Source organism: Oncorhynchus gorbuscha, linkage group LG12, assembly GCF_021184085.1.
Source record: "Oncorhynchus gorbuscha isolate QuinsamMale2020 ecotype Even-year linkage group LG12, OgorEven_v1.0, whole genome shotgun sequence".
Taxonomy (NCBI): Eukaryota; Metazoa; Chordata; class Actinopteri; order Salmoniformes; family Salmonidae; genus Oncorhynchus; species Oncorhynchus gorbuscha.
In genome coordinates this window covers 60170448-60196302 of record NC_060184.1, presented here as the reverse complement: position 1 = coordinate 60196302, position 25855 = coordinate 60170448, and the positions used below count along the sequence as shown (strand labels likewise).

Genomic DNA, 25855 nt, shown 5'->3' with positions numbered 1-25855 from the left:
GGATGAACCAACCTCAGTGCTTTTGATTTCAGCTCCTATGTCTGATACTTAGATCCTAACCACTGATATTTAGTCTTGATCTTCAGGTAAAAGAGAAACCAAGTCTGGGGGGGAAAGTAAATACATTTTTACAAGTCAATGAATATGAGCAATTTCCAGTAGAGTTCAGTTAGGGGTTGTGGTGAGGTGGACAGAAACGTAACCTTTCCTCTGAAGAGTTGAATAGTTTGCATGTTGAATGGACTGCTATTCCTTTCACTCACGCTGGCAACATTTGGATGTTTTCAAAAGGTACTATTACAAATTCCTGATGTTTACTGGGCTCAAACAACAAGTCATGTTAGCTACCTGACAATGGGTCTTTCATGGCAGTACAGAACTGTTGACGTGGACCAACGACAAGGGGAATGGTCACCCTGGGTCATTCAAATCGAACTAGTTGGTTATCAGTGAAATATAGCTCCATTTCCTTCTAAAGACATGTCAATAAAATAACTGTCTGAATCTCCATCACTGGCCAGATCACCATAACAAAGCAGCAACTTCACAATTCAATCAAAATGATGAAAAATAACTGCGATAACTGGGTTAGCACATTGCTACTTTATAACATTGATCAGATAGATGTAAATTGGGCTTTTATTAAAGACCAAGGTAATCAATTATTGCATTGAGGACAAGAAGGTGTTGAATACAAATCATTAAAATCCAGACGGAAAATATTTACACACGAAGCAACCTACTATCGCACAGTCAACTCTAGTCATTTAGTAAGTTCGCCATTCGGCGATTCTCACTGTTAAACATCGCACAGTGTTCAACACAATGGCTCTTGCATGTCATGGACCTTATTCACATCGTAATGGTGCAGTAAAGGGCATATGAGAAAAAGGAATATTGCACACATGTAGTAGTTGATAGTTACATGGCGAAGGAGAGCAAGAAAAGAGAGAAGGGGAGAGAGAACCCCCCAGGGTCATTGCAAATGAATGTTTTTGTGAATGAATTAACTAAGAAGTATCGATTTACAAGTGAATCTCATCAACCCCTGACTACAGTATGTGAATTCACGAGGATATATTTCAGCCATGCAGCATTTTTGGATTTTTCCTTCTCAAAGCTTTAACGTCTGTCAAATAATGGTTTACAAAACTTCTTTAAAAAATGTAAAAAAGTAGATTCACTGGTTTTCACTGACCTGTCTTCTCAGTTAAGGTTTTCTTAACAAACATTACTATACTATCTATCGAGAAATCAATTAAAACGATGTGTCTAAGTCTCCATAACAAAAGCCTGACCTTGAAGCACTGCTCTCATCATGTGTTGTAAATGACAAGCATACTTTCAAGGCTTCCCTTTGGAACAACTTCTTTATGAAATCTTCAAGACCAAGAAGCAATGATGGGTCTATGAGAGACGGGCAGCTCCTGAATGGACTTCATCACATTGTTTGTTCTGAGAAGAATGTGTCTGATGCATCTCAGAACCAATCATGGTCTATTTCAGACAACACAGTATGTCTCTCTTCCTGTACTACATACAGTACAATCCACAGAGCCCACAGCAGTGATTCTCACATTCAACACCCACCATCGTTCTTCAGTCTTCAACTTCCGAGTGACAAGACGTGCTGATTGTAACCGCCAGGTATTACAACATATTGTTTTAGACCCATTCTGTATTCAATGCCTTCTCACTGCTAATTTCCTTGGCGATTCATATTAATTTGCTACTGTGTGTGCAGATACCATCTGTTTGTTGTATGTCTGACAAAACCAGACAAATACAGATCCACACAGCCTTTTGATAAATGTGTTCAGGCAATGGGAAAGACGTCATTGGAATTTCTTTTGGACTGAAATATGTCTATATGTGTATGATTCCATTTAGGCCAAAATTACAAACACCTCTGTGCTATCCCCCTCACACGAAAAAAAAAAAACCCAAGCATCTCTTAACCACAGAAAGTCACCCAAACTTATCTGAAGCTAACTTATAATCCATCCATTAAACTGTATAATTACAACGACAAACTTGTATTCTCTTTTATCAAGGTAAAAAGCATACAAATGAATGAAATTTCAAATGATGATTGAATCGTGCTCAATGGAATACAAATGAAGGCTTTTCAAAAGACAGAACACTTCTCCCTAAATAGATGGCATTCTGATTTCATCGAGAGCGTTATTTTCTTTTATTCCGTAATTAACTTTTCCCATTAATTCAGGGGGAGGAATCTCTGGTTGCATGCGCTGAGACTCCTCAGATCCCCTGTGTTAAGATTTGACAGCGCAGGTGGAGGGGTGGTATTACCAAAATATTAAATCATCTAGAAAGAGAAAACCATAAAGAGTGGATGCATTTATTCACAGATTGTGATTCAATTTGCATGCTGATTCTGTTGCTGATTACTCCCTAGGCACGAACCACTGAGGGAAGTTAAATGAACAGTGAAGTTAAAAACCCACTTTCCCAATTTAAATATCAAAAGTTGAGGGAATATTCAAGTAATAAAGTTGAAGAAAGGAATTCTTGGCCTTGGTCTGTATACTGCCATAGTGACACAATGTGGCTAGCAGTGTGTTTTGAGGCTTGATAACATGATCAAACAGACCGATATAACAGCTACACGACAACACAAACCAAACCAGTGAAACACATGTAAATACACACAGCAGATGGAGTATTGAATGCAACCAATGATTTTCACAGCCAGCGGCCCAGCTTGAGGTAAAGTATACTTAACAGTACAGTTTGTCAAGTCTGAATCTGCTAACTAGTAAAAAACAATACAGCTATATGTTTTATTGTCATATACACCAGATACAGTTTACATACACTTAGGATGGAGTCATTAAAACTTGTTTTTCAAACACTCCACAAATTTCTTGTTAAACTATAATTTTGGCAAGTCGGTTAGGACATCTACTTCGTGGATGACAAGTCATTTTTCCAACAATTGTTTACTGACAGATTATTTCACTGTATCACAATTCCAGTGGGTCAGAAGTTTACATCCACTAACTTGACTGTGCCTTTAAACAGCTTGGAAAATTCCAGATAATGATGTCATGGGCTTTAGAAGCTTCTGATAGGCTAATTGACATCATTTGAGTCAAATGGAGGTGAACCTGTGGATGTATTTCAAGGTCTACCTTCAAACTCAGTGCCTCTTTGCTTGACAGCATGGAAATATCAAAATAAATCAGCCATCGGTTCATCCTTGGAAGCAATTTCCAAATGCCCGAAGGTACCACGTTCCTCTGTATAAACACCATGGAACCACGCAGCCGTCATACCGCTCAGGAAGGAGACACGTTCTGTCTCCTAGTGATGAACGTACTTTGGTGAGAAGTGCAAATCAATCCCAAAACAGCATCAAAAGACCTTGTGAAGATGCTGGAGGAAACAGGTACAAAAGTATCTATATCCACAGTAAAACCATACCTATATCGACATAACCTGAAAGGCTGCTCAGCAAGGAAGAAGCCACATCTCCAAAACCGCCATAAAAAAGCCAGACTACGATTTGCAACTGTTGTGGGGGTGCTTTGCTACAGGAGGGACTGGTGTACTTCACAAAATATAATAATTTTGTGGGTATATTGAAGCAACATCTCAAGACATCAGTCAGGAAGTTAAAGCTTGGTCGCAAATGGGTCTTCCGAATCGACAATGACCACAAGCATACTTCCAAAGTTGTGGCAAAATGTCTTAAGGACAACAAAGTCAAGGTATTGGAGTGGCCATCACAAAGCCCTGACCTCAATCCTAAAGAAAATGTGTGGGCAGTATTGAAAAACGTGTACGAGCACGGAGGCCTACAAACCTGACTCAGTTACACCAGCTCTGTCAGGAGGAATGGACCACAATTCACCCAAATTATTGTGGGAAGATTGTGGAAGGCAATTTTAAAGGCAATGCACACAAATACTAAATGAGTGTATGTAAACCTCTGACTCACTGGGAATGTGATAAATAAATCACTCTCTACACTGTTATTCTGACATTTCACATTCTTAAAATAAAGTGGTGATCCTAACTGACCTAAGACAGGGAATTTGTACTAGGATTAAATGTCAGGAATTGTGAAAAACTGAGTTTAAATGTATTTTGCTAAGGTGTATGTAAACCTCCGACTATAACTGTAGCTTCAGTGAAATGTGTTGTTTTACAGGGTCAGTCATAGTAATACAACACGCCTGGAGCAAATTAGGGACCAGTGCTTTGATGGTCACATCAAAGGATTTTTCACCTTGTCGTCTCAGTTATTCCAACCAGTGACCTTTCGATTACTGGCCCAACAGTCTAACCGCTAGGCTACCTGCCACCCCTAGTATAAATGGTATGGGGTGAGATGGAGGAGGCCAGATGGCATTGTGTTCGCTGTATCAACAGCATAGATGCCCTAAACAGGGAGAGAGCTGGAGAGATAGAGAATAAAAGAGAGCGCAATAGATAGAGAGAGCGAGAGAAAGATAGGGGTAGAGAGAGAGAGAGAGGGGTAGAAAGTGAGATTGAGATAGAGAAAGAAATGGGTAAAAGAAAGAAAGAAAGAGAGAGAAAGAGAGAGAGAGAAAGAGAGAGAGCGAGAGAGAGAGAGAGAGAGAGAGAGAGAGAGAGAGAGAGAGAGAGAGAGAGAGAGAGAGAGAGAGAGAGAGAGAGAGAGATGGTTGCAGTGCTGTTACCTGCAGAGATTAAAGACGAGAGAGAAACAGAGAGCTGTGAGAGAGAAGTGGAGAGACAGAAAGAGAGGTAGAGAGAGATAGATGGTTGCAGCGCCGTTACCTGCAGGACAGAAGCTCCAGCATGAAGGAACTGCAGACCAGACTCCGCTGAGTCGATGCCCCCAGTGGCCAGGATGGGAAAGCCAGGCAGGGTTTTGGCGATGGCGGATACAGCACGCAGGGCGATGGGCCGGATGGCGTTTCCTGTAGACAGAAACATAAATGTAGAAACAGTGGCAGAAATCACCATTTACATACATGTATACCTGCGGATGTGTAGGGGCTAGCTAGGGACGGGTCCAATTGTTTTTGTTGATGGACTTGGCTAACGCGTACCAGTATTTTTACTTTTTATTTCACCTTTATTTAACCAGGTAGGGCAGTAAAGAAAAATTTCTCATTTACAACGGCGACCTGGCCAAGATAAAGCAAAGCAGTGCGACAAAAACAACACAGAGACACACAGAAACAAATGTACAGTCAATAACACAATATAAAATGACATGTACAGTGTGTGCAAATGTAGGAGAGTAGGGAGGTAAGGCAATAAATAGGCCACAGAGGCAAAATAATTACAATTTAGCATCAACACTGGAGTTGTAGATGTGTAGATGATGATTGCAAGTAGAGATACTGGGGTGCAAAAGAGCAAGAGGATAAGTAATAATATGGGGATGAGGTAGTTGGGTGTGCTATTTACAGATTGGCTGTGTACAGGTACAGTGATCGGTAAGCTGCTCTGACAGCTGATGCTTAAAGTTAGAGAGGGAGATATAAGACTCCAGCTTCAGAGATTTTTGCAATTCGTTCCAGTCATTGGCTGCAGAGAACAGGAAGGAAAGGCGGCCAAAGAAAGTGTTGGCTTTGGGGATATTCACTGAAATATACCTGTTGGAGGGCGTGCTACAGGTGGGTGTTGCTATGATGACCAGTGAGCTGAGATAAGGTGGGGCTTTACCTAGCAAAGACTTATAGATGACCTGGAGCCAGTGGGTTTGGCGACGGATATGTATGTATGCATACAGGTCACAGTGGTGGGTAGTATATGGGGCTTTGGTGACAAAACGGATGGCACTGTGATAGACTACATCCAGTTTGCTGAGTAGAGTGTCGGAGGCTATTTTGTAAATGACATCGCCAAAGTCAAGGATCTGTAGGATAGGCAGTTTTACGAGGGTATGTTTGGCAGCATGAATGAAGGAGGCTTTGTTGCAAAATAGGATGCCGATTCTAGATTTGATTTTGGATTGAAGATGCTTAATGTGAGTCTGGAAGGAGAGTTTATAGTGTAACTGGACACCTAGGTATTTTTTAGTTGTCTACATATTCTAAGTCAGAACCGTCCAGAGAAGTGATGCTAGTCGGGTGGGATGGTGCAGGCAGCAATCGGTTGAAGAGCATGCACTTAGTTTTACAAGCATTTAAAAGCAGTTGGAGGCCACGGAAGGAGTGTTGTATGTTCCAAGATGGCATAGCAGTGGGATGTCTGTTTTGATTGTCCTGTCCCGTCCCGTGTATATATCGTATATATATATCGTTTTCTTCATATATATTTCTATTATTTTTAATCTAATTTTCCATCTACGGACTGAACATACTCTCCTGCAACCCGCCTCACCCAATGTGGTACGGATCTGCTATTTTTACACTTTTGAACGGGACCCCCTTCAGAAGCTCGCCAGAGCTTGCTTGCTAGTAGTCAGTTAGCCACTGCTAGCAGTCATCACCGTTAACTCGGACATCTGCCAGCCTCAGCCTGGGAAACTCCTGCCAGCCTTCACAGAGCGATATCTACCCAGAGCATATCAGACTGCTTTTCTCTAACACATCTCCGGAGCTAGCCTCAAACTAGGCCCATCTTCCGGCTAGCCGAAGAAATCCATCAGATAATTCCTGGGCTTCAATACCTCTTCTGCCAATTGGCCTGGACCCATTGCTGCCGACACGGAGCCCCGCCGATCCATTACAACTGGTCTGCCGACGTAACTGTCCGTTTCAACAGGCTCTCCCATTGCGAGGTCCCCCTGAGGCCCATTTGCTAGCCTGCTGCTATCCCTTGCCTGCTAGCTGTCTGAATCGCCATGTCTCCAGCTCACCGAGCTACTCACTGGACCTTATGATCACTTGGTTAATAATTGTTTTGTCTTATTTCATTGTAGAGCCTCCAGCCCTGCTCAATATGCCATAGCTAGCCCTTACGTTCCACCCCCATTATGTTCCACCCCCTAACACATGCGGTGACATCGCCTGGCTTAAATGGTACCTCTAGAAACCTCTCTCATCATCACTCAATGCCTAGGTTTACCTCCACTGTACTCACATCCTACCATACCCTTGGCTGTACATTATGCCTTGAATCTATTATTCCGTGCCCATAAACCTGCTCCTTTTACTCTCTCTTCCAAACGCACTAGACGACCTATTCTTTTAGAGTTTAGCCGTACTCTTATCCTTCTCCTCCCCTGTTCCTCTGGTGATGTAGAGGTTAACCCCTGCAACCTCAGCATCACTCCCATTCCCCAGGCGCTGTCATTTGTTGACTTCTGTAACTGAAAAAGCATTGGTTTCATGCATGTTAACATCAGAAGCCACCTCCCTCAGTTCACCATAAGTGACAAGACTATAAGCAATAGGGAAAATAAGAGTGAGGATAGGGAATCAGAAAGGCCTGTATTGCACCAACTGTCTTTTGAAATATGGAGGGAAGTGAATATCTTGTAATTTAATTTATCTTGCCAGGGTATTACATTAATACAGACTGTTACGGGTACTACAGGGTGCCGTTGCAATCTCTCCCTCTCTGTATGTCTCTCGCTCTGTATGTCACTCCCCACCTCTCCATCCCTCACTATCACTCTCTCTCTGTCTCCCTGCCTCTCTCCTTGTGGCCTAGCATAGCACGGGACATTCTAGTCTCCCCTCCTCATCTCTCACTATCACTCACTCTCTCCGTGGCCGACCACAGCGCAGGACGTTCCAGTCTCTGGATCTAAATAAGTGTAGACAATGTCTGTCTCTGATCAATGGGAGAAAAGCCTGCCTGCTAAATGAGGTTAAATCTAATGTGATAAACTGCTCCATCTGTCAGTGGGATTGGACTGGAGGCTTTAATTCATTCAGGAGGTGGGAGAGACAGGTAAATAAACGAGGGGTGTAACATTAGAAGATGCATGAAGAGCGGAGCTTTCTAGGGCTTTGACAGGCTGGGAGAAGAAGACACGTCTTGTTTTTTATTTTAGTCAGACTTCTTAATGACAGCATAGGGGTAATTCATGGATATGGTTGTGTTGTTGTCTTCCACGTGTGGCTGACTGATGCCCTTTAATGTGTGCAGGCATCTGTAAATAACAGAAGTTCAAGCGAGAACTTCATATCTCAAGTTGTGCACGTTAACACAGTCTGCATGATCCTATATGTTTCTATGACTGTATTTATGGTTTTTGAGACCTCTGTCTTTCCATCAAGTCTCCTCTGGTAACATCCACCAAATTCTGCTGTCCTCTTGTACTGTAGTATCCTCCTCCTGCTCCTTTCCACAACAAACCATAGCTAACCCACTACCTCCTATCCCTTCAATAACACCCCCATACTTTCACCACAACATTAGATTGCAAATCAATTGTAACAACCAAATCAGCTCATGTTTGGAGTATATTTGGTTTGGAAGGCTGTTCATGCGAATCTGTAATGAGTTATTGCTATATGCCATGTCCCAAATTGAACCCTATTCCCTATACAGGGTAGGGGAGCAAAGGGTTACATGTAATCCGTTAGATGTAACTGATTACAAAAAAAACTAACTTGAATCTGTTACCATCAGAAATATTGTAATCAGATTACATATACTTTTGGAAAAAAATAGATCATTACTTCTAGGACTACTTTTAAATTCAAATTTATTTGTCACCTTTCTGCTTTCTTAAAGACATTCAAATCAGCACTGAAAAAAGGCAAAAGTTTAAGTTTGTTCCACCTGAGCGAGTCTGACCACAAATCAGAGACCAATATGATGACACCAAAGTTGATTGCGGCAAAAGAGCAAGAATAGGCTGTCCACGCTGTCTTCCAATGGTGCAAATGCTGTTGGAATCCAAAGATTATCCAACTTCAATAAAGGCTTGGAGGTAAGAACGACAGCAGTGGTGAGGCCTATGGGAGATACGGACATCACACTGCTGCTCTCTTAGGTATCCCTCTTTCACCTGTACTGAACAAAAATATAAATGCAACATGCAACAATTTCAACAATTTTACCGAGTCACAGTTCATATAAGGAAATCAGTCAATTTAATTTAATTCATTAGGCTAATTTAATGATTTTACATGACTGGGCAGGGGTGCAGCCGTGGGTGGACCTGGTACAGCATACAGCACTTTGGAGCCAGGCCCAGCCAATCAGCATTAGTTTTCCCCCATTAAAGGGCGTTATTACAGACAGAAATACTCCTCAGTTTCAGCTGTCCGGGTGGCTGGTCTCAGATGATCCCACAGGTGAAGAAGCCGGACGTGGAGGTCCTGGATTGGCATGGTTACACGTGGTCTGCGGTTGTGAGGCCGGTTGGACGTACTGCCAAATTTTCTTAAAAGACGTTGCGGCTTATGGTAGAGAGATTAACATTAAATTATCTGCCAACAGTTCTTGTGGACATTCCTGCAGTCAGCATGCTAATTGCCCACACACTCAAAACTTGAGACATTCTGTGGCATTGTGTTGTGTGACAAAACTGCACATTGTGGCCTTTTATTGTCCCCAGCACAAGGTGCACCTGTGTAATGACCATGCTGTTTAATCAGCTTCTTGATATGCCACACCTGTCAGGTGGATGGATTATCTTGGCAAAGGAGAAATGTTCACTCACAGGTATGTAAAGAAATGTGTGCACAAAAGAGAAATACGTTTTGTGTGTATGGAAAAATTCTGGGATATTTTCTTTCAGCTCATGAAACATGGGACCAACAATTTATATGTTGCGTTTATATTTTTGTTCAGTACAACTATTTGCGCCTTATGAATTGTGGTTGTTGTGGACAAATTAACGTGTGTGTTTTAACCCAATAATGGTTGAATTCCATACTGTCACTTGTCCACTCAAGCTTAACATTGTTGTCATCTATCGCACACCAGGTGCCCTGGGAAAGTTCCTTCTCCCTCAATCTTCTCTCAATCTTCTCTCTCCCTCCCACTACTCCTCTTATATCCTATCATCGCTCCCTTCTGCTAAATCCTTCTCCCTCCCGTCTCCTGATTCTGTCTTTTCGACCCTACTCTCCTCCCTTTCCGCATCCTATGACTCACACTGTCCGGTTTGTTCCCGGCCGGCTCGACCGTCCCCTCCTGCTCGTTGGCTGAGTGACTCATTGAGAGCTGCGGGCTGCTGATCGATAATGGAGGAAAACTAAACTTTCGGAGGACCGATCATCCTTTCACTCCCTCCTTTCTGCCTTCTCTTCATCTGTATCCACTGCTAAAGCCACTTATTATCACTGTAAGTGTCAAGCTTCTGTCTCTAACCCTAGGAACCCCTTTTCCACCTTCTGCCTCTAACCCTAGGAAAGTCTTTTCCACCTTCTGCCTCTAACCCTAGGAAAGTCTTTTCCGCCTTCTGCCTCTAACCCTAGGAAAGTCTTTTCCGCCTTCTGCCTCTAACCCTAGGAACCCCTTTTCCGCCTTCTGCCTCTAACCCTAGGAACCCCTTTTCCGCCTTCTGCCTCTAACCCCAGGAAAGTCTTTTCCGCCTTCTGCCTCTAACCCCAGGAAAGTCTTTTCCGCCTTCTGCCTCTAACCCCAGGAAAGTCTTTTCCGCCTTCTGCCTCTAACCCCAGGAAAGTCTTTTCCGCCTTCTGCCTCTAACCCCAGGAAAGTCTTTTCCGCCTTCTGCCTCTAACCCCAGGAAAGTCTTTTCCGCCTTCTGCCTCTAACCCTAGGAACCCCTTTTCCACCTTCTGCTTCTAACCCTAGGAAAGTCTTTTCCGCCTTCTGCCTCTAACCCCAGGAAAGTCTTTTCCGCCTTCTGCCTCTAACCCCAGGAAAGTCTTTTCCGCCTTCTGCCTCTAACCATAGGAAAGTCTTTTCCGCCTTCTGCCTCTAACCCTAGGAAAGTCTTTTCCGCCTTCTGCCTCTAACCCTAGGAAAGTCTTTTCCGCCTTCTGCCTCTAACCCTAGGAAAGTCTTTTCCGCCTTCTGCCTCTAACCCTAGGAAAGTCTTTTCCGCCTTCTGCCTCTAACCCTAGGAAAGTCTTTTCCGCCTTCTGCCTCTAACCCTAGGAAAGTATTTTCCGCCTTCTGCCTCTAACCCTAGGAAAGTCTTTTCCGCCTTCTGCCTCTAACCCTAGGAAAGTCTTTTCCGCCTTCTGCCTCTAACCCTAGGAAAGTCTTTTCCACCTTCTGCCTCTAACCCTAGGAAACCCTTTTCCACCTTCTCCTCCCTCCTTAATCCTCCACCCCACCCCTCCTTCTCTGCGGACGACTGTGTCAATCACTTTGAAAAGAAAGTTGACGACATTCACTTCTCATTCACTCAGCCTAGAGACCACCGGTCCCACTCACACAGAACTACCCTATGCCTTAACCTCGTTCTCCCCTCTCCAGATGAAATCCTGCGACAAGTGAGGTCTGGCCGCTCGACAACCTGCCCACTCGACCCCGACCTTCTCCCATTCTTCACTTCCCTCATCAACTCATCCTTGACCACTGGCTGTGTCCCCTCTGACTTCAGAATGGGTAGAGTCGCTCCCCTCCTCAAGAAAACCAACAATCGACTCTATAGACCTGTATCCCTTCTTTCTTTTCTTTCCAAAACACTTGAGCGTGCCTGTCTCTGGTCAACTCTCGTTATCTCTCTCAGAAAGATCTTCTTAACCCTAACCAGAAGCTTCAAGACGGGTCACTCAACCCAGACTGCTCTCCTCTGTGTCACGGAGGTTCTCCGCACTGACAAAGCTGACTCTCTCTCCTATTTTCTCATCCTCCTAGATCTATCCGATGCCTTTGACTCAGTGAACCATCATATCCTCTTCTCCATCCTCTCTGGGCTGGGCGTCTCAGGCTCTGCACACTCTTGGATTGCATCCGCTCCTACCAGTTGACGTGGAGAGGATCTGTGTATGCACCACGTACTGTCACTACTGGTGTCCCCCAGGACTTGGTTCTAGGCCCACTCCTCTTCTCTCAATACACCAAGTCACTCAGCTCCATCATATCCTCACATGGTCACGTCTTTAATTCCTATGCAGATGACATCCAACTACTTCCTTCCTCTCTTCTGACACCCAGGTGGCGACATGCATCTCTCCGTGCCTGGCAGACATCTCAGCTTGGATGTCAACCCACCACATCAATCTCAACCTCGACAAGGAGCTGCTCTTCCTCCCGGGGAAGGCCTGCCCACTCAAAGGTCTTTTCATCAGGGTTGTCAACTCCACAGCATTGCCCTCCCAGAGTGCAAAGAACCTTGGCGTGACCCTGAAGAACACCCTGTCTTTCTCTGCAAACATAAAATTACTGACTCGCTCCTACAGGTTCATGCTCTACAACATCCGTAGAGTACGACCTCACCTCACACAAGAAGTAGCACAGGTCCTAATCCAGGCACTAGTCATCTCCCATCTGGACTACTGCAATTTGCTGTTGGCTGGGCTCCCGCTTATCCCATCTCACCCCACTTCTCCGTACACTACATTGGCTTCCAGTCGAAGCTCGCATCCAGTACAAGACCATGGCGCTTGCCTACAGTGCAGCAAGAGGAACTGCCCTTCCCTACCTTCAGGCTATGCTCAAACCACCTCTGGTTTCTTGGCCCCCAGGTCTCTCAGCTCCCGCTCAGCCCTGTCCAAACGCTTCTCTGTCCTGGCACCTGAAACCCTACCCCTTCGAAGAGTATCTTAAAATGATCCCCCCACCCCCCAAAAAATGTATAAATAAAAAATAAATACAAACGTTCCAGAACCAACACTTGCCTTTGATATGTGTTTGTCCCACCTAGCTATCTTAAGATGAATGTACTAATTGTACATTTCTCTGGATAAGAGGGTCTTCTAAATGACAAAAATGGCAAATTATTTGAAGAAGTTTAAGCTGCCTATTCATCATTGTTTTTGCGACCAGTGAACAGCCAGTGAAAATGTGCAAGCTGGCATTTATTGAGATGACTCATGTACTGGAGGCAGCTCTGCAGAGTGGTCACTAGCTGGTACAGCCACAAAGTCATTTTGAAGCTAACCCTAACCACACTGTTAACTCCAATTCCTAACGTTAACCTTAAATTAAGATAAAAAAAAGCACATTGTTGTTTTCATGAATTTTTACGAAATAGCCAATCTTGACTTTGCAGCTGGCCCATCTAGGGGAAGCTGCTCAGTTCTGCCTCCAGGGCAAGACTCATGACAATAAACGTCAACTTGCGAGCTCTTGCAAAACCTGCATAGTGTGAATCCCAGTCTATGGGAATAAAAGTTTGAGGGAGTTCCTCCCTTCTAAACTCCTCCATGATATTGTGTTCCAAACTGTCTTCGTGCTGATACATTTTTCTTCCCCTAACGGACACATGCTCAAACACATGCTCAAACTCTCACACTTAAAGAACTGCAAATTATCGCGATATCAAAGTGTCACCAACAAAAACGTAAACAATAGGCCTACAGCAAATGCAGCATATGGCATTTCCTCACATACTAATAACACCTTTCAGTAGTGCTCAAAGCAAGCCATTCCATGAGAGCAGCATTTCTTTTTCAACTCGAAGCAATGAGCCCAATCAGTCCTCCATGACAACAAAATCATAAACAACAGGGTAGGCTAAATATGCTAAATAACTAGCCTACGGCAGGGTAGCCTAGTGGTTAGAGCGTTGGACTAGTAACTGGAAGGTTGCAAGTTCAAACCCCTGAGCTGACAAGGTACAAATCTGTCGTTCTGCCCCTGAACAGGCAGTTAACCCACTGTTCCTAGGCCATCATTGAAAATAAGAATTTGTTCTTAAGTTAAATAGTTAAATAAAGGTAAAAAAAACTTCAGTTTTGGGTTATGCAAAGGTAATACAATTTGACTAATCTATATTTTCAAGTCCTATTCTTGAAGATCAATGTGTATAACATTAATTTAAATATATAGCCTAATCATAGTATTATCTGTAGTAGAAAGCAATGGGTTAGAAGAAGCCTACATAACCAAACCTTAAAGTAATATGCAAAATCCATTTATGGCCAACTACAGTGCCGTGCGAAAGTATTCGGCCCCCTTGACCTTTGCGACCTTTTGCCACATTTCAGGCTTCAAACATAAAGATATAAAACTGTATTTTTTTGTGAGGAATCAACAACAAGTGGGACACAATCATGAAGTGGAACGACATTTATTGGCTATTTCAAACTTTTTTAACAATTCAAAAACTGAAAAATTGGGCATGCAAAATTATTCAGCCCCCTTAAGTTAATACTTTGTAGCGCCACCTTTTGCTGCGATTACAGCTGTAAGTCGCTTGGGGTATGTCTCTATCAGTTTTGCACATCGAGAGACTGAATTTTTTTCCCATTCCTCCTTGAAAAACAGCTCGAGCTCAGTGAGGTTGGATGGAGAGCATTTGTGAACAGCAATTTTCAGTTCTTTCCACAGATTCTCGATTGGATTCAGGTCTGGACTTTGACTTGGCCATTCTAACACCTGGATATGTTTATTTTTGAACCATTCCATTGTAGATTTTGCTTTATGTTTTGGATCATTGTCTTGTTGGAAGACAAATCTCCGTCCCAGTCTCAGGTCTTTTGCAGACTCCATCAGATTTTCTTCCAGAATGGTACTGTATTTGGCTCCATCCATCTTCCCATCAATTTTAACCATCTTCCCTGTCCCTGCTGAAGAAAAGCAGGCCCAAACCATGATGCTGCCACCACCACCATGTTTGACAGTGGGGATGGTGTGTTCAGGGTGATGCGCTGTGTTGCTTTTACGTCAAACATAACGTTTTGCATTGTTGCCAAAAAGTTCCATTTTTGTTTCATCTGACCAGAGCACCTTCTTCCACATGTTTGGTGTGTCTCCCAGGTGGCTTGTGGCAAACTTTAAACAATGGATATCTTTAAGAAATGGCTTTCTTCTTGCCACTCTTCCATAAAGGCCAGATTTGTGCAATATACGACTGATTGTTGTCCTATGGACAGAGTCTCCCACCTCAGCTGTAGATCTCTGCAGTTCATCCAGAGTGATCATGGGCCTCTTGGCTGCATCTCTGATCAGTCTTCTCCTTGTATGAGCTGAAAGTTTAGAGGAACGGCCAGGTCTTGGTAGATTTGCCGTGGTCTGATACTCCTTCCATTTCAATATTATCGCTTGCACAGTGCTCCTTGGGATGTTTAAAGCTTGGGAAATCTTTTTGTATCCAAATCCGGCTTTAAACTTCTTCACAACAGTATCTCGGACCTGCCTGGTGTGTTCCTTGTTCTTCATGATGCTCTCTGCGCTTTTAACGGACCTCTGAAACTATCACAGTGCAGGTGCATTTATACGGAGACTTGATTACACACAGGTGGATTGTATTTATCATCGTTAGTCATTTAGGTCAACATTGGATCATTCAGAGATCCTCACTGAACTTCTGGAGAGAGTTTGCTGCACTGAAAGTAAAAGGGGCTGAATAATTTTTAGTTTTTTATTTGTTAAAAAAGTTTGAAATATCCAATAAATGTCGTTCCACTTCATGATTGTGTCCCACTTGTTGTTGATTCTTCACAAAAAATACAGTTTTATATCTTTAAGTTTGAAGCCTGAAATGTGGCAAAAGGTCGCAAAGTTCAAGGGGGCCGAATACTTTCGCAAGGCACTGTATGTAAACTCTAACATTGATTTATCCGGCAATGGATGTTGTTCAAATTGGTAATATTCCTAATGCCTCTTAAAGGGACAGTAATCTAAAAGTAACTGAAAGTAATCAGAATACATTACTGCTTATGGATAATACAAAAGTTATGTTAGTGATTAAAAGAATGTGGACAGGTAACTAGTAACAGATTACGTTTAGAAAGTACCTACCCAACCCTGTCCCTATGTTGTCAAATGAAACGTGTCTACCAAATTCATACCTTATATTCTGAGAACATGGCAACCATTTCCTGTGTATGTTTGGTGGGACATTGATGGATAATTCTCCTAACCCTTAAACTGGACATAGGAATATTCTTGCAACGTTCTCATGAAATGTGTCAAGAACATTCATTTCTTATATTCTGAGAAAATTGTAACCACGTTCTGTGTATGTTCAGTAGGACGTTGATGGAATATTCTCCTAACCCCCCCAAAAAACTGGACACAGGAATGGTCTTGCAACCTCCCATAAAATGCACCTAGAACATTAATGTTGTATATTCTGATATTCTAGATAAATTCTGTTTGACATTAAGGTAATGTTCTCTTAACTTTAACACCAAAACATGCTAAAAAAAGTTCTCAGATGTTTTTTTCTAAATTAGAATGTTCCCCTAACTAACAGAAAACTGGACACTCAAACATTAGGGGAACATTATGTGGAACATTACAAAAACGTTCTCTCTGTAGAATTGTTAGCTGGGATGGTGCTATTTGGGATGCCGCTATAGACATGGTGGCTGGAGAGCGTCAGCCAAGTCAAAGAGACTGTTGTCAAAGAGACTGCTGTCAAAGAGACTGCTGTCAAAGAGACTGTTGTCAAAGAGACTGCTGTCAAAGAGACTGCTGTCAAAGAGACTGCTGTCAAAGAGACTGCTGTGAAAGAGACTGCTGTCAAAGAGACTGCTGTGAAAGAGACTGCTGTGAAAGAGACTGCTGTGAAAGAGACTGCTGTCAAAGAGACTGCTGTCAAAGAGACTGCTGTCAAAGAGACTGCTGTCAAAGAGACTGCTGTCAAAGAGACTGCTGTGAAAGAGACTGCTGTGAAAGAGACTGCTGTGAAAGAGACTGCTGTCAAAGAGACTGCTGTCAAAGAGACTGCTGTGAAAGAGACTGCTGTCAAAGAGACTGATGTCAAAGAGACTGCTGTCAAAGAGACTGCTGTCAAAGAGACTGCTGTGAAAGAGACTGCTGTCAAAGAGACTGCTGTCAAAGAGACTGTTGTCAAAGAGACTGTTGTCAAAGAGACTGTTGTCAAAGAGACTGTTGTCAAAGAGACTGCTGTCAAAGAGACTGTTGTCAAAGAGACTGCTGTGAAAGAGACTGTTGTGAAAGAGACTGCTGTGAAAGAGACTGCTGTCAAAGAGACTGCTGTCAAAGAGACTGCTGTCAAAGAGACTGCTGTGAAAGAGACTGTTGTCAAAGAGACTGTTGTCAAAGAGACTGTTGTCAAAGAGACTGCTGTGAAAGAGACTGCTGTCAAAGAGACTGCTGTCAAAGAGACTGCTGTCAAAGAGACTGCTGTCAAAGAGACTGCTGTGAAAGAGACTGTTGTCAGCGCCAATATGACATGCTTTACAGGCTAATCCAGCCAGCAGCCTGGGCCATATGAGCGTTATGGATTACAAAAAGCTTGTCCGCTCCTCTTTCTCTCAGTCCCTCTCTCTCCCTAACCAGCTCTCTACCCCACCATCCCTGTCTCTCTCTCTCCTTTCCTTTCTCTTTCTCTATCCCTCCCTCTCTCCTTCCCCCCTCTCTCCTCCACTCTCAGACCATCTCACCTCGGCGGAGCGACATCTTCATCTCCCTGAACACCATTCAACACTGTATCCCATCAAAACGCAATCTGACGCCACCTAATCTACTCAGGCAAATCACAGTCAACTTAGCCTAGAGGGAGTGAGTCAGGGAGGGAGAGCAGCACCGCACACTGCTGTGAGTATTATGTTGGGTGACACTCACAACAACATACGCCTCAGGAATTTATTTGCCAGCGCAAATCACTTTCCAGATGAGACGCCTGGTCTTTGTCTGTGGGGTTAGTGGAGCCTTTCATTGTATTAGTAATGGATGAGCAGAAAGGGGCTGGAGGATTCAACACTCACACTACTGACTCCACAGGTCCAGCTTCTCTGATACCCTGGTGTGTGTGTGTATCTGAATGTGTGTGTTTGTGCGTCTTTAAATGCATGTGTGTTTTGCCAAGACTTAAAGCCTGGTCTCTCACTGCTTTTCCAATCTGACAAAAGACCAGCATCCTGAACATTGTTCCTATTGTTTCACACCTTATTGCTTGTCCTTCACAACGCACAGCTCCTGTTGTCATGGCCCTCCTCTCCTCCCCATCTCTCTCCAGTGAAGCGACAGGTCCTGTTGTTTCTGAACAACACATCTTTCTCTGGGTCATCCTCCTCATCATTGGGCGTCTGACAACTTGTCTGTCTGTCCAACATCAGGGTATGGTGTGTCAGCCATACACACATAAACATCTGTTCAACACAGCCTTTTGCATCAGCTTAGATACAGCCATAGCCTCCCTCAATCTACTCTTTCTCTCTAACTACTCTTTCACTCTCCCTCTACACATATCGACTCTCTCTCTATATATATACACACATTACCAGTCAAAGGTTTTAGATCACCTATTAATTTTTCTTAATTTTTTACTATTTTCTACATTGTAGAAGAATAGTAAAGACATCAACTATGTAATAACACATATGGAATCATGTAGTAACCAAAAAAGTGTTACACAAATCTATCTAAATATATTCTATAGTTGACATTCTTCAAATAGCTACCCTTTGCCTTGACAACTTTGAACAACTTTGGCATTCTCTCAACCAGCTTCATGAGGAAGTCACCTGGAATGCATTTCAATTAACTGGTGTGCCTTCTTAAAACAACAAGTGCTCAGCATATGTGGGAACTCCTTCAAGACTGTTGAAAAGCATTCCAGGTGAAGCTGGTTGAGAGAATGCCAAGAGTCTGCAAAGCTGTCATCAAGGCAAAGGGTGGCTATTTGAAATATAAAATATATTTAGATTTGTTGTTTTTTGGTTCCTACGTGTTTTTTTGGTTACTACATGATTCCTTCTATGCTGGCCTTATAGGCAAAGTTCCTCTGTCCAGTGTCTGTGTTCTTTTGCCCATCTTAATCTTTTATTTTTAGTCTGAGATATAGCTTTTTCTTTGCAACTCTACCTAGAAGGCCAGCATCCCGGAGTCGCCTCTTCACTGTTGACGTTGAGACGGTTGTTTTGAAGATACTATTTTTTGAAGCTGCTAGTTGAGGACTTGTGAGGCGTCTGTTTCTCAAACTAGACACTCTAGTGTACTTGTGCTCTTGCTCAGTTGTGCACCGGGACCTCCCACTCCTCTTTCTACTCAGTTTAGAGCCAGTGTGCGCTGTTCTGTGAATGCTGATGCTCCAGATACTCAACTAGTCAAAAAATGGCCAGTTGTATTGCCTCTTTAAATCAGCACAAAAGTTTTCAGCTGTGCTAACATAATTGCAAAAGGGTTTTCTAATGATCAATTAGCTTTTTAACTTGGATTAGCTAACACAACGTGCCATTAGAACACAGGAGTGATGGTTGCTGATAATGGGCCTCTGTACGCCTTTGTAAATATTCCATAATTTTTTTTTTGCCGTTGCCAGCTACAATAGTCATTTACAACATTAACAATGTCTACACTGTATCTAATCAATTTGATGTTATTTTAACATATATACATACACACACACACGCACGCACGCACGCACGCGCGTGCGTGCGTGCGTGCGTGCGTGCATGTGTATGTATGTATGTATATATATATATATATATATATATATATATATAAATAAATATCCTCTCTCTCTAGTGATGCCTGCTTACACATGCGGCTCACGGTACACCTGCTACTTTTGATGAATAATTCCAGACACAGACAGACAGACAGACAGATGTGTAGGAATCAGGCAGGAGTATCTGCTGCTTCTCGGAATCGTCTGCTTTTCATCCAACTAGAGGGAGAAAATACACATCCAAAGGAGCAATTAAGTTCATGGCTTATTGAGTCTAGATCTCCAGTATATTAATAGGAGCTAGAGGCCTGTATAGTGCAAGCTTGTTTGGAGCGGAGTGAGGAGAAACATCAATTGTGCTTCATAAGATATACAATATTGCTATTCGTTTGGAATTGCATACACTATTCATGTGTTTCAGTATTTGTTGTGGTTCATGTCTCAGATAATTTCCCAAACCACATCATCAAATATCTGGACATGTGACATACAGTATACTGTGACAGATGGATAAGTAATAACAGTGAATATGAGAAGGTGAACTGAAGGGCATGATTGGAACTGACTACACAACCACCGTCAAATACTAGACCTTCTTACCTTCCTTTCACATTAAGCCATTTATTAGAACTTTACATTTGTATGGAACAATAATGGAAGCTACTTCATTGACTGTGTGGCCTTTCTGTCTGGGCGGTAGGCTGCAAAGCAACTGGGTGGGTTTCAGTCCGATAGATAGCAACGATGGCTATCTTTGTGTGGGGCTTTAAAGATGCATAATGCAGAGGTTTGATACCAGCATTTGGTATTCAGGGTCTGCAAAGGCCACCAGCCACTGCCTCTGGATCTATCCCCTCTCACAATAACACACACACACACACACACTCATATCACACACAGGACCATTAGAGGACCCAAGGCCAGGCAAAGACCTCTGTCTGCTCTCTGGCTTAATTATAATGGCTAAAGAGTAAGCAAGGTCAAATGAAAATGTATTGGTCGCGTACACATATGTTGTAGATGTTATCACAGGTGCAGCGAAATGCTTATGTTTCCAGCTCCAACAGTGCAGTAATACTTAACAATACAAAACAATATACACAAATCCCCCAAATGTAAATAAAGGAATTAAGAAAGATCATATGGCCAATATACCACGGTTAAGGGCTGTGTCCAGGCACTCCCCGTTGCGTCGTGCGGGTACAGCCCTTAGCCATGGTATATTGGCCATATACCACACCACCTTAGACCTTATTGCTTAATAAGTAGAATTCAATGGCTATAATTCATTCTTACATGTTCTATGTTTGAGATGCTTTTGAAAGTAAAAGTTGAAATCAAAACAGTATTGGCATTGTTGAATTCAATCATACTGATGTTTAGTTAGATAAACTATCAAGTCTGTTTGTTTGGTTACCACGGCAAATACTGTAGCTACAGTATCTAGTAAACTTGCTAGCTATTTAAGTGGACGTTGAACACTTTTTTAAACAGAAAATGAACACATTTCTATTTGGCAAATATGTTAAATTATAGCCATGGCATAAAAGGGATAATCAACTTGGGGCTCCTGGCATTCTCTGGAAAATAACACAACTCTGTGGAAGGTCAGTTCCACTCTGCTAGCGATTCGTGGAACACACCTTCCATGTCGTTCATTATTTTCCATTCAACGCATAGCCCCTCATGGATTATCCCTTAGGTATATACCCAACAAAAATATAAAGGCAACATGGAAAGTCTTGTCTTATGTTTCATGAGCTGAAATAAAATATCCCAGAGTAGACATTTTCTATACGCACAAAAACCTTATTTCTTTCCAATTTTGTCCACAAATTTGTTTTCATCCCTGTTAGTGGGCATTTCTCCTTTGCCAAGATAATTCATTCACCTGACAGCTGTGGCATATCAAGAAGCTGATTAAACAGCATGATCATTACACAGGTGCACCTTGTACTGGGGACAATAAAAGGCCACTCTATAATGTGGAGTTTCGTCACACAACACAATGCCACAGATGTCTCAAGTTTTGAGGGATCATGCTATAGGTGTAACGGATGTGAAACGGCTAGCTAGTTAGCGGTGGTGCGCGCTAAAAGAATGAGGATGTTCACAACCGCAGACCATGTTGTTGATGTGTGCAGAGGGTCCCTGGTTCGCGCGAGGGGACGTTCTAAAGTTACTGTTACATAGGCATGCTGACTGCAGGAATGTCCACCAGAACTGTTGCAGATAGTTTAATGTTAATTTCTCAACCATAAGCCGCCTCCAACGTCCAACCGGCCTCACAACCTCAGACCACGTATGTTTATGGCATCATGTGGGTGAGCGTTTCATTGATGTCAACATTGTTAACAAGAGTGCCCCATGGTGGAGATGGGGTTATAGTATGAGCATAAGCTACGGACAACGAACCCAATTGCATTTTATTTGCAATTTGAATGCACAGAGATACCATGATCAGATCCTGAGGCCCATTGTCGTGCCATTCATCCACTACCATCATGTTTCAGCATGATAATTCACGGCCCCATGTCGCAAGGATCTGTACACAATTCCTGGAAGCTGAAAATGTCCCAGTTCTTCCATGGCCTGCATATTCACCAGACATGTCACGCATTGAGCATGTCTGGGATGCTCTGGATCAAAGTGTACGACAGCGTGTTTCAGTTCCCGCCAATATCCAGCAACTTTGCACATTCATGGAAGAGGAGTGGAACAACATTCCACAGGACACAATCAACAGCCTGGTCAACTCTATGCGAAGGAGATGTAACACTGCACATCTGATACTGACTGGTTTTCTGATCTACACCACAACCTTTTTGAAGGTATCTGTGACCCCAGATTCATATCTGTATTCCAAGTCATGTGAAATCCATAGTTTAGGGCCTAATTTATTTATTTCAACTGACTGATTTGCTAATATGAACAGTAACTCAGTAAAATGTTAGAAATGGTTGCATGTAGGGTTTATATTTTTGTATATGATAGTGTGTATAGACTGGATGGACAGTATGTGAATAGAAAAGGTGGGTGTAGCAGTAGATAGGACGAGCCCTGAATATAATACAGTACATTCTTAGAAAAAAGGGTTACAAAAGGGTTCCGTGGCTGTCCCCAACACTTTTTGGTTCCATATAGAAACCTCTGTGGAAAGGGTTCCAAAAGGGTTCCGTGGCTGTCCCCAACACTTTTTGGTTCCATATAGAAACCTCTGTGGAAAGGGTTCCAAAAGGGTTCCGTGGCTGTCCCCAACACTTTTTGGTTCCATATAGAAACCTCTGTGGAAAGGGTTCCAAAAGGGTTCCGTGCCTGTCCCCAACACTTTTTGGTTCCATATAGAAACCTCTGTGGAAAGGGTTCTACATGGAACCAGAAAGGGTTCTACCTGTAACCAAAAGGGACAGCCGAAAAAACATTTTTAGTTCTAGATAGCACCTTTTCTTCTATGAGTGTATACACAGTGCATCCGGAAAGTATTCAGACCCCTTGGCTTTGTCCACATTTTGTTACGTTACATTATTATGCATTATTCTAAAATGTATTCAAATGTTTTCCCCTCTCATTGTACACACAATACCCCATAATGACAAAGTGAAAACAGGTTTTTAGAAATTTTTGCAAATGTATAACATTTAAAAAAAAAATGAAATACCTTATTTACATAAAGTATTCAGACCCTTTCATATGAGACTTGAAATTGAGCACAAAAGGCACATGACAGCCTGCTTTGAGTTTGCCAAAAGGCACCTAAAGGACTCAGACAATGAGAAACAAGATTCTCTGGTCTGATGAAACCAAGATTGAACTCTTTGGCCTGAACGCCAAGCGTCACGTCTGATGGAAACCTGGCACCATCCCTACGGTGAAGCATTGTGGTGGCAGCATCTTTGTGAGGGGATGTTGTTCAGCGGCAGGGACTGGGAGACTAGTCAGGATTGAGGGAAAGATGAACGAAGCAAAGTACAGAGATACTTGTTGATAACCTGCTCCAGAGCACTCAGGACCTCAGACTGGGGGCGAAGTTTCACCTTCCAACTGGACAATGACCCTAAGCACACAGCCAAGACAACACAAGAATGGCTTCGGGTAAGTCTCTGAATATCTTTGATTGGTCCAGCCAGAAACCGGAGTTGAACCCGATCAAACATCTCTGGAGAGACCTGAAAATAGCTGGCATCCAACCTGACAGAGCTTGAGAGGATCTGCAGAGAAGACTGGGAGAAACTCCCCAAATACAGGTGTGCCAAGCTTGTAGCGTCAAACCCAAGAAGACTCCAGGCTGTAATTGCTGCCAAAGGTGGTTGAGTAAAGGGTCTGAATGTGATATTTCAGATTTGTTTTTACTACATTTGCAAAAATCCCGTTCTTGCTTTGTCATTATGGGGTATTGGGTGTAGATTGTTTGAGGAAAAAAACGATTGAATTAATTTTAAAATAAGGCTATAACGTTAAAAAATGTGGAAAAAGTCAAGGGGTCTGAATACTTTCTGAATGCACTATACATATGAAGTGGGTAAATCAGTATGTAAACATTATTAAAGTACCCAGTGTTCAATGACTATGTACATAGGGCAGCAGTCTCTAAGGTGCAGGGTAGAGTACCGGGTGGTAGGTAGCCAGCTGGAAACAGTGACTAAGTTCAGGGCAGGGTACTGGGTGGAGGCTGGCTAGTGGTGACAATTTAACAGTCTGATGGCCTGGAGATAGAAGCTGTTTTTCAGTCTCTCGGTCCCAACTTTGATGCACCTGTACTGTCTCCGCCTTCTAGATGGTAGCGGGGTGACCAAGCCATGGCTCGGGTGGTTAAGATAAGGCAGAGGGCTCGCTATTCAATATTTGGATGAGGGGGCAGGAGGTCCTTGTAACTTTGTAGGATCTGGCGATCAATAACTGCTCTTATAATGCACAAAGAAAAAGGAACAGTGAATCAAAATATTAGCCCACTCCAAGGAAGAATATTATGTGGAAATAACAGTTGAAGCAGCATCGGCCTCAAAATATTCTAGAGAACTCAGTGAACAGAACATCCTCATTCTTTCAGAGCAAGTACACAAAAGGTATGTCTTCTCTCCCTCCATCTCTCCCCTCCATAGACATACAGCAGTATGGTAAACGATGTAAGGACACAGGAAAAGGCTGCAAGGCTGTATGGCATCAATAAATGATGTGCTGTGTGCTTACAGTGCTGTGCACAGCATTGTAAGAGACATGTTATGGTAGAATAAGCATGAAACTTAAAATATGGCAAACTGATAGCAATGAATATTTAGGATTCTTGAATAGCACTCGTTACCCTGAGTTAGTCCCCTTTGGTGCTCCTTGCATATTCTGTGAATAAATGCATTTCTTTTATTGCTGGGTTTTTTTCTCCCATTGTGGCAATGAATTTGCTGCAACTGAGGCAAAATGAGAGAAAGAGAGAGGGAAGAAAAGTAGTTCTCACAGCAGACAATGAATGCCTAACCAGCTCAATTATCACAGATCTAGATGCGTAGTCTGGAAATAACATTAATCAAATGACTATTTTATTGTTCTTACACACAATAATATAGAACTTATCAGTGGGAAATTAAGACTTAGTGTACCACAGACGTCAAAATAAGCCAGAGGGAAGAATACTGAGTCGCTAACAGTAAACTTCAGATTACATTAGAGACGCACTATGCAGAAATCACTCCGCAATTTCCTGGTTAGTAAAATTCTAATAGTTTGCCTACTTTCATTTTATGTGACACAAAAAAAGCAAGTACAGTGTAGAGAATCATTGCACCATCTGAACTGCTGTGAAATGTATTTTCCATTGTATTTTCAGCTGTTTGAAACTGGTGTAAAAGACGCAAAGACGCAAAAACAAAACTTAAGAGCGGGAAGCATAGAAATAGCACACATAGAACGCATCCATCGCTTCTTAGAACTGCTTTCGATGATAATGACGGATCTACAACTCACATTTCTATGTGAATTTTGTCAGGTAGCCCAAAAAGTGACATATTGCAGATAAAAAAAACAAACAATGGTCCTGCTGTACAAAACAAAGGGAGAGAAAGTAGGTAAGGAAGAGGAGGTACGGAAACAGAGACCAGACAATGATGGACCGCTACTAGGGAACATCAGGAAAACACAATACTGTATGTAATCTCCTGTATATAAATGGCCATTATAAATACATATGTTTATGGAGTCAAAAACACTTTCTATACAAGTGTTTACTCGCTATATAAGGGCTGTACAGAACACATCTTCTGTGAGCAATCAGAGAGCTCCATCCACCTCACCTTAACCCAGGGGCTTCAGGACACACTGGGGTTTCTCTGAACAGATACTCCAAAACATGTTTTCCTCAGAAACTGCATTGAAATAGCAGTCATTGGTTAATAGCTTATAATGGAGCTTTGGTTCGAAAGGAAACATCTAGGGATAATATTCATAGTGCACATACTATACACTGTATGCTTGCCTTGTGAACATATTTTGCTT

The 25855-nt window shown here is 42.6% G+C and overlaps 1 protein-coding gene across 1 annotated transcript in view; it reads right to left on the bottom strand.

Annotated features, from left to right (window-relative positions):
- LOC123991186 (dihydropyrimidine dehydrogenase [NADP(+)]-like) overlaps nucleotides 1-25855 on the bottom strand; it is a 237911-nt gene that overhangs the window by 29683 nt on the left and 182373 nt on the right. Inside the window, exon 19 of the mRNA XM_046292500.1 lies at nucleotides 4789-4931. Coding sequence (XP_046148456.1) covers nucleotides 4789-4931 — 143 coding nt within the window. The remainder of the gene's footprint in view (nucleotides 1-4788; nucleotides 4932-25855) is intronic.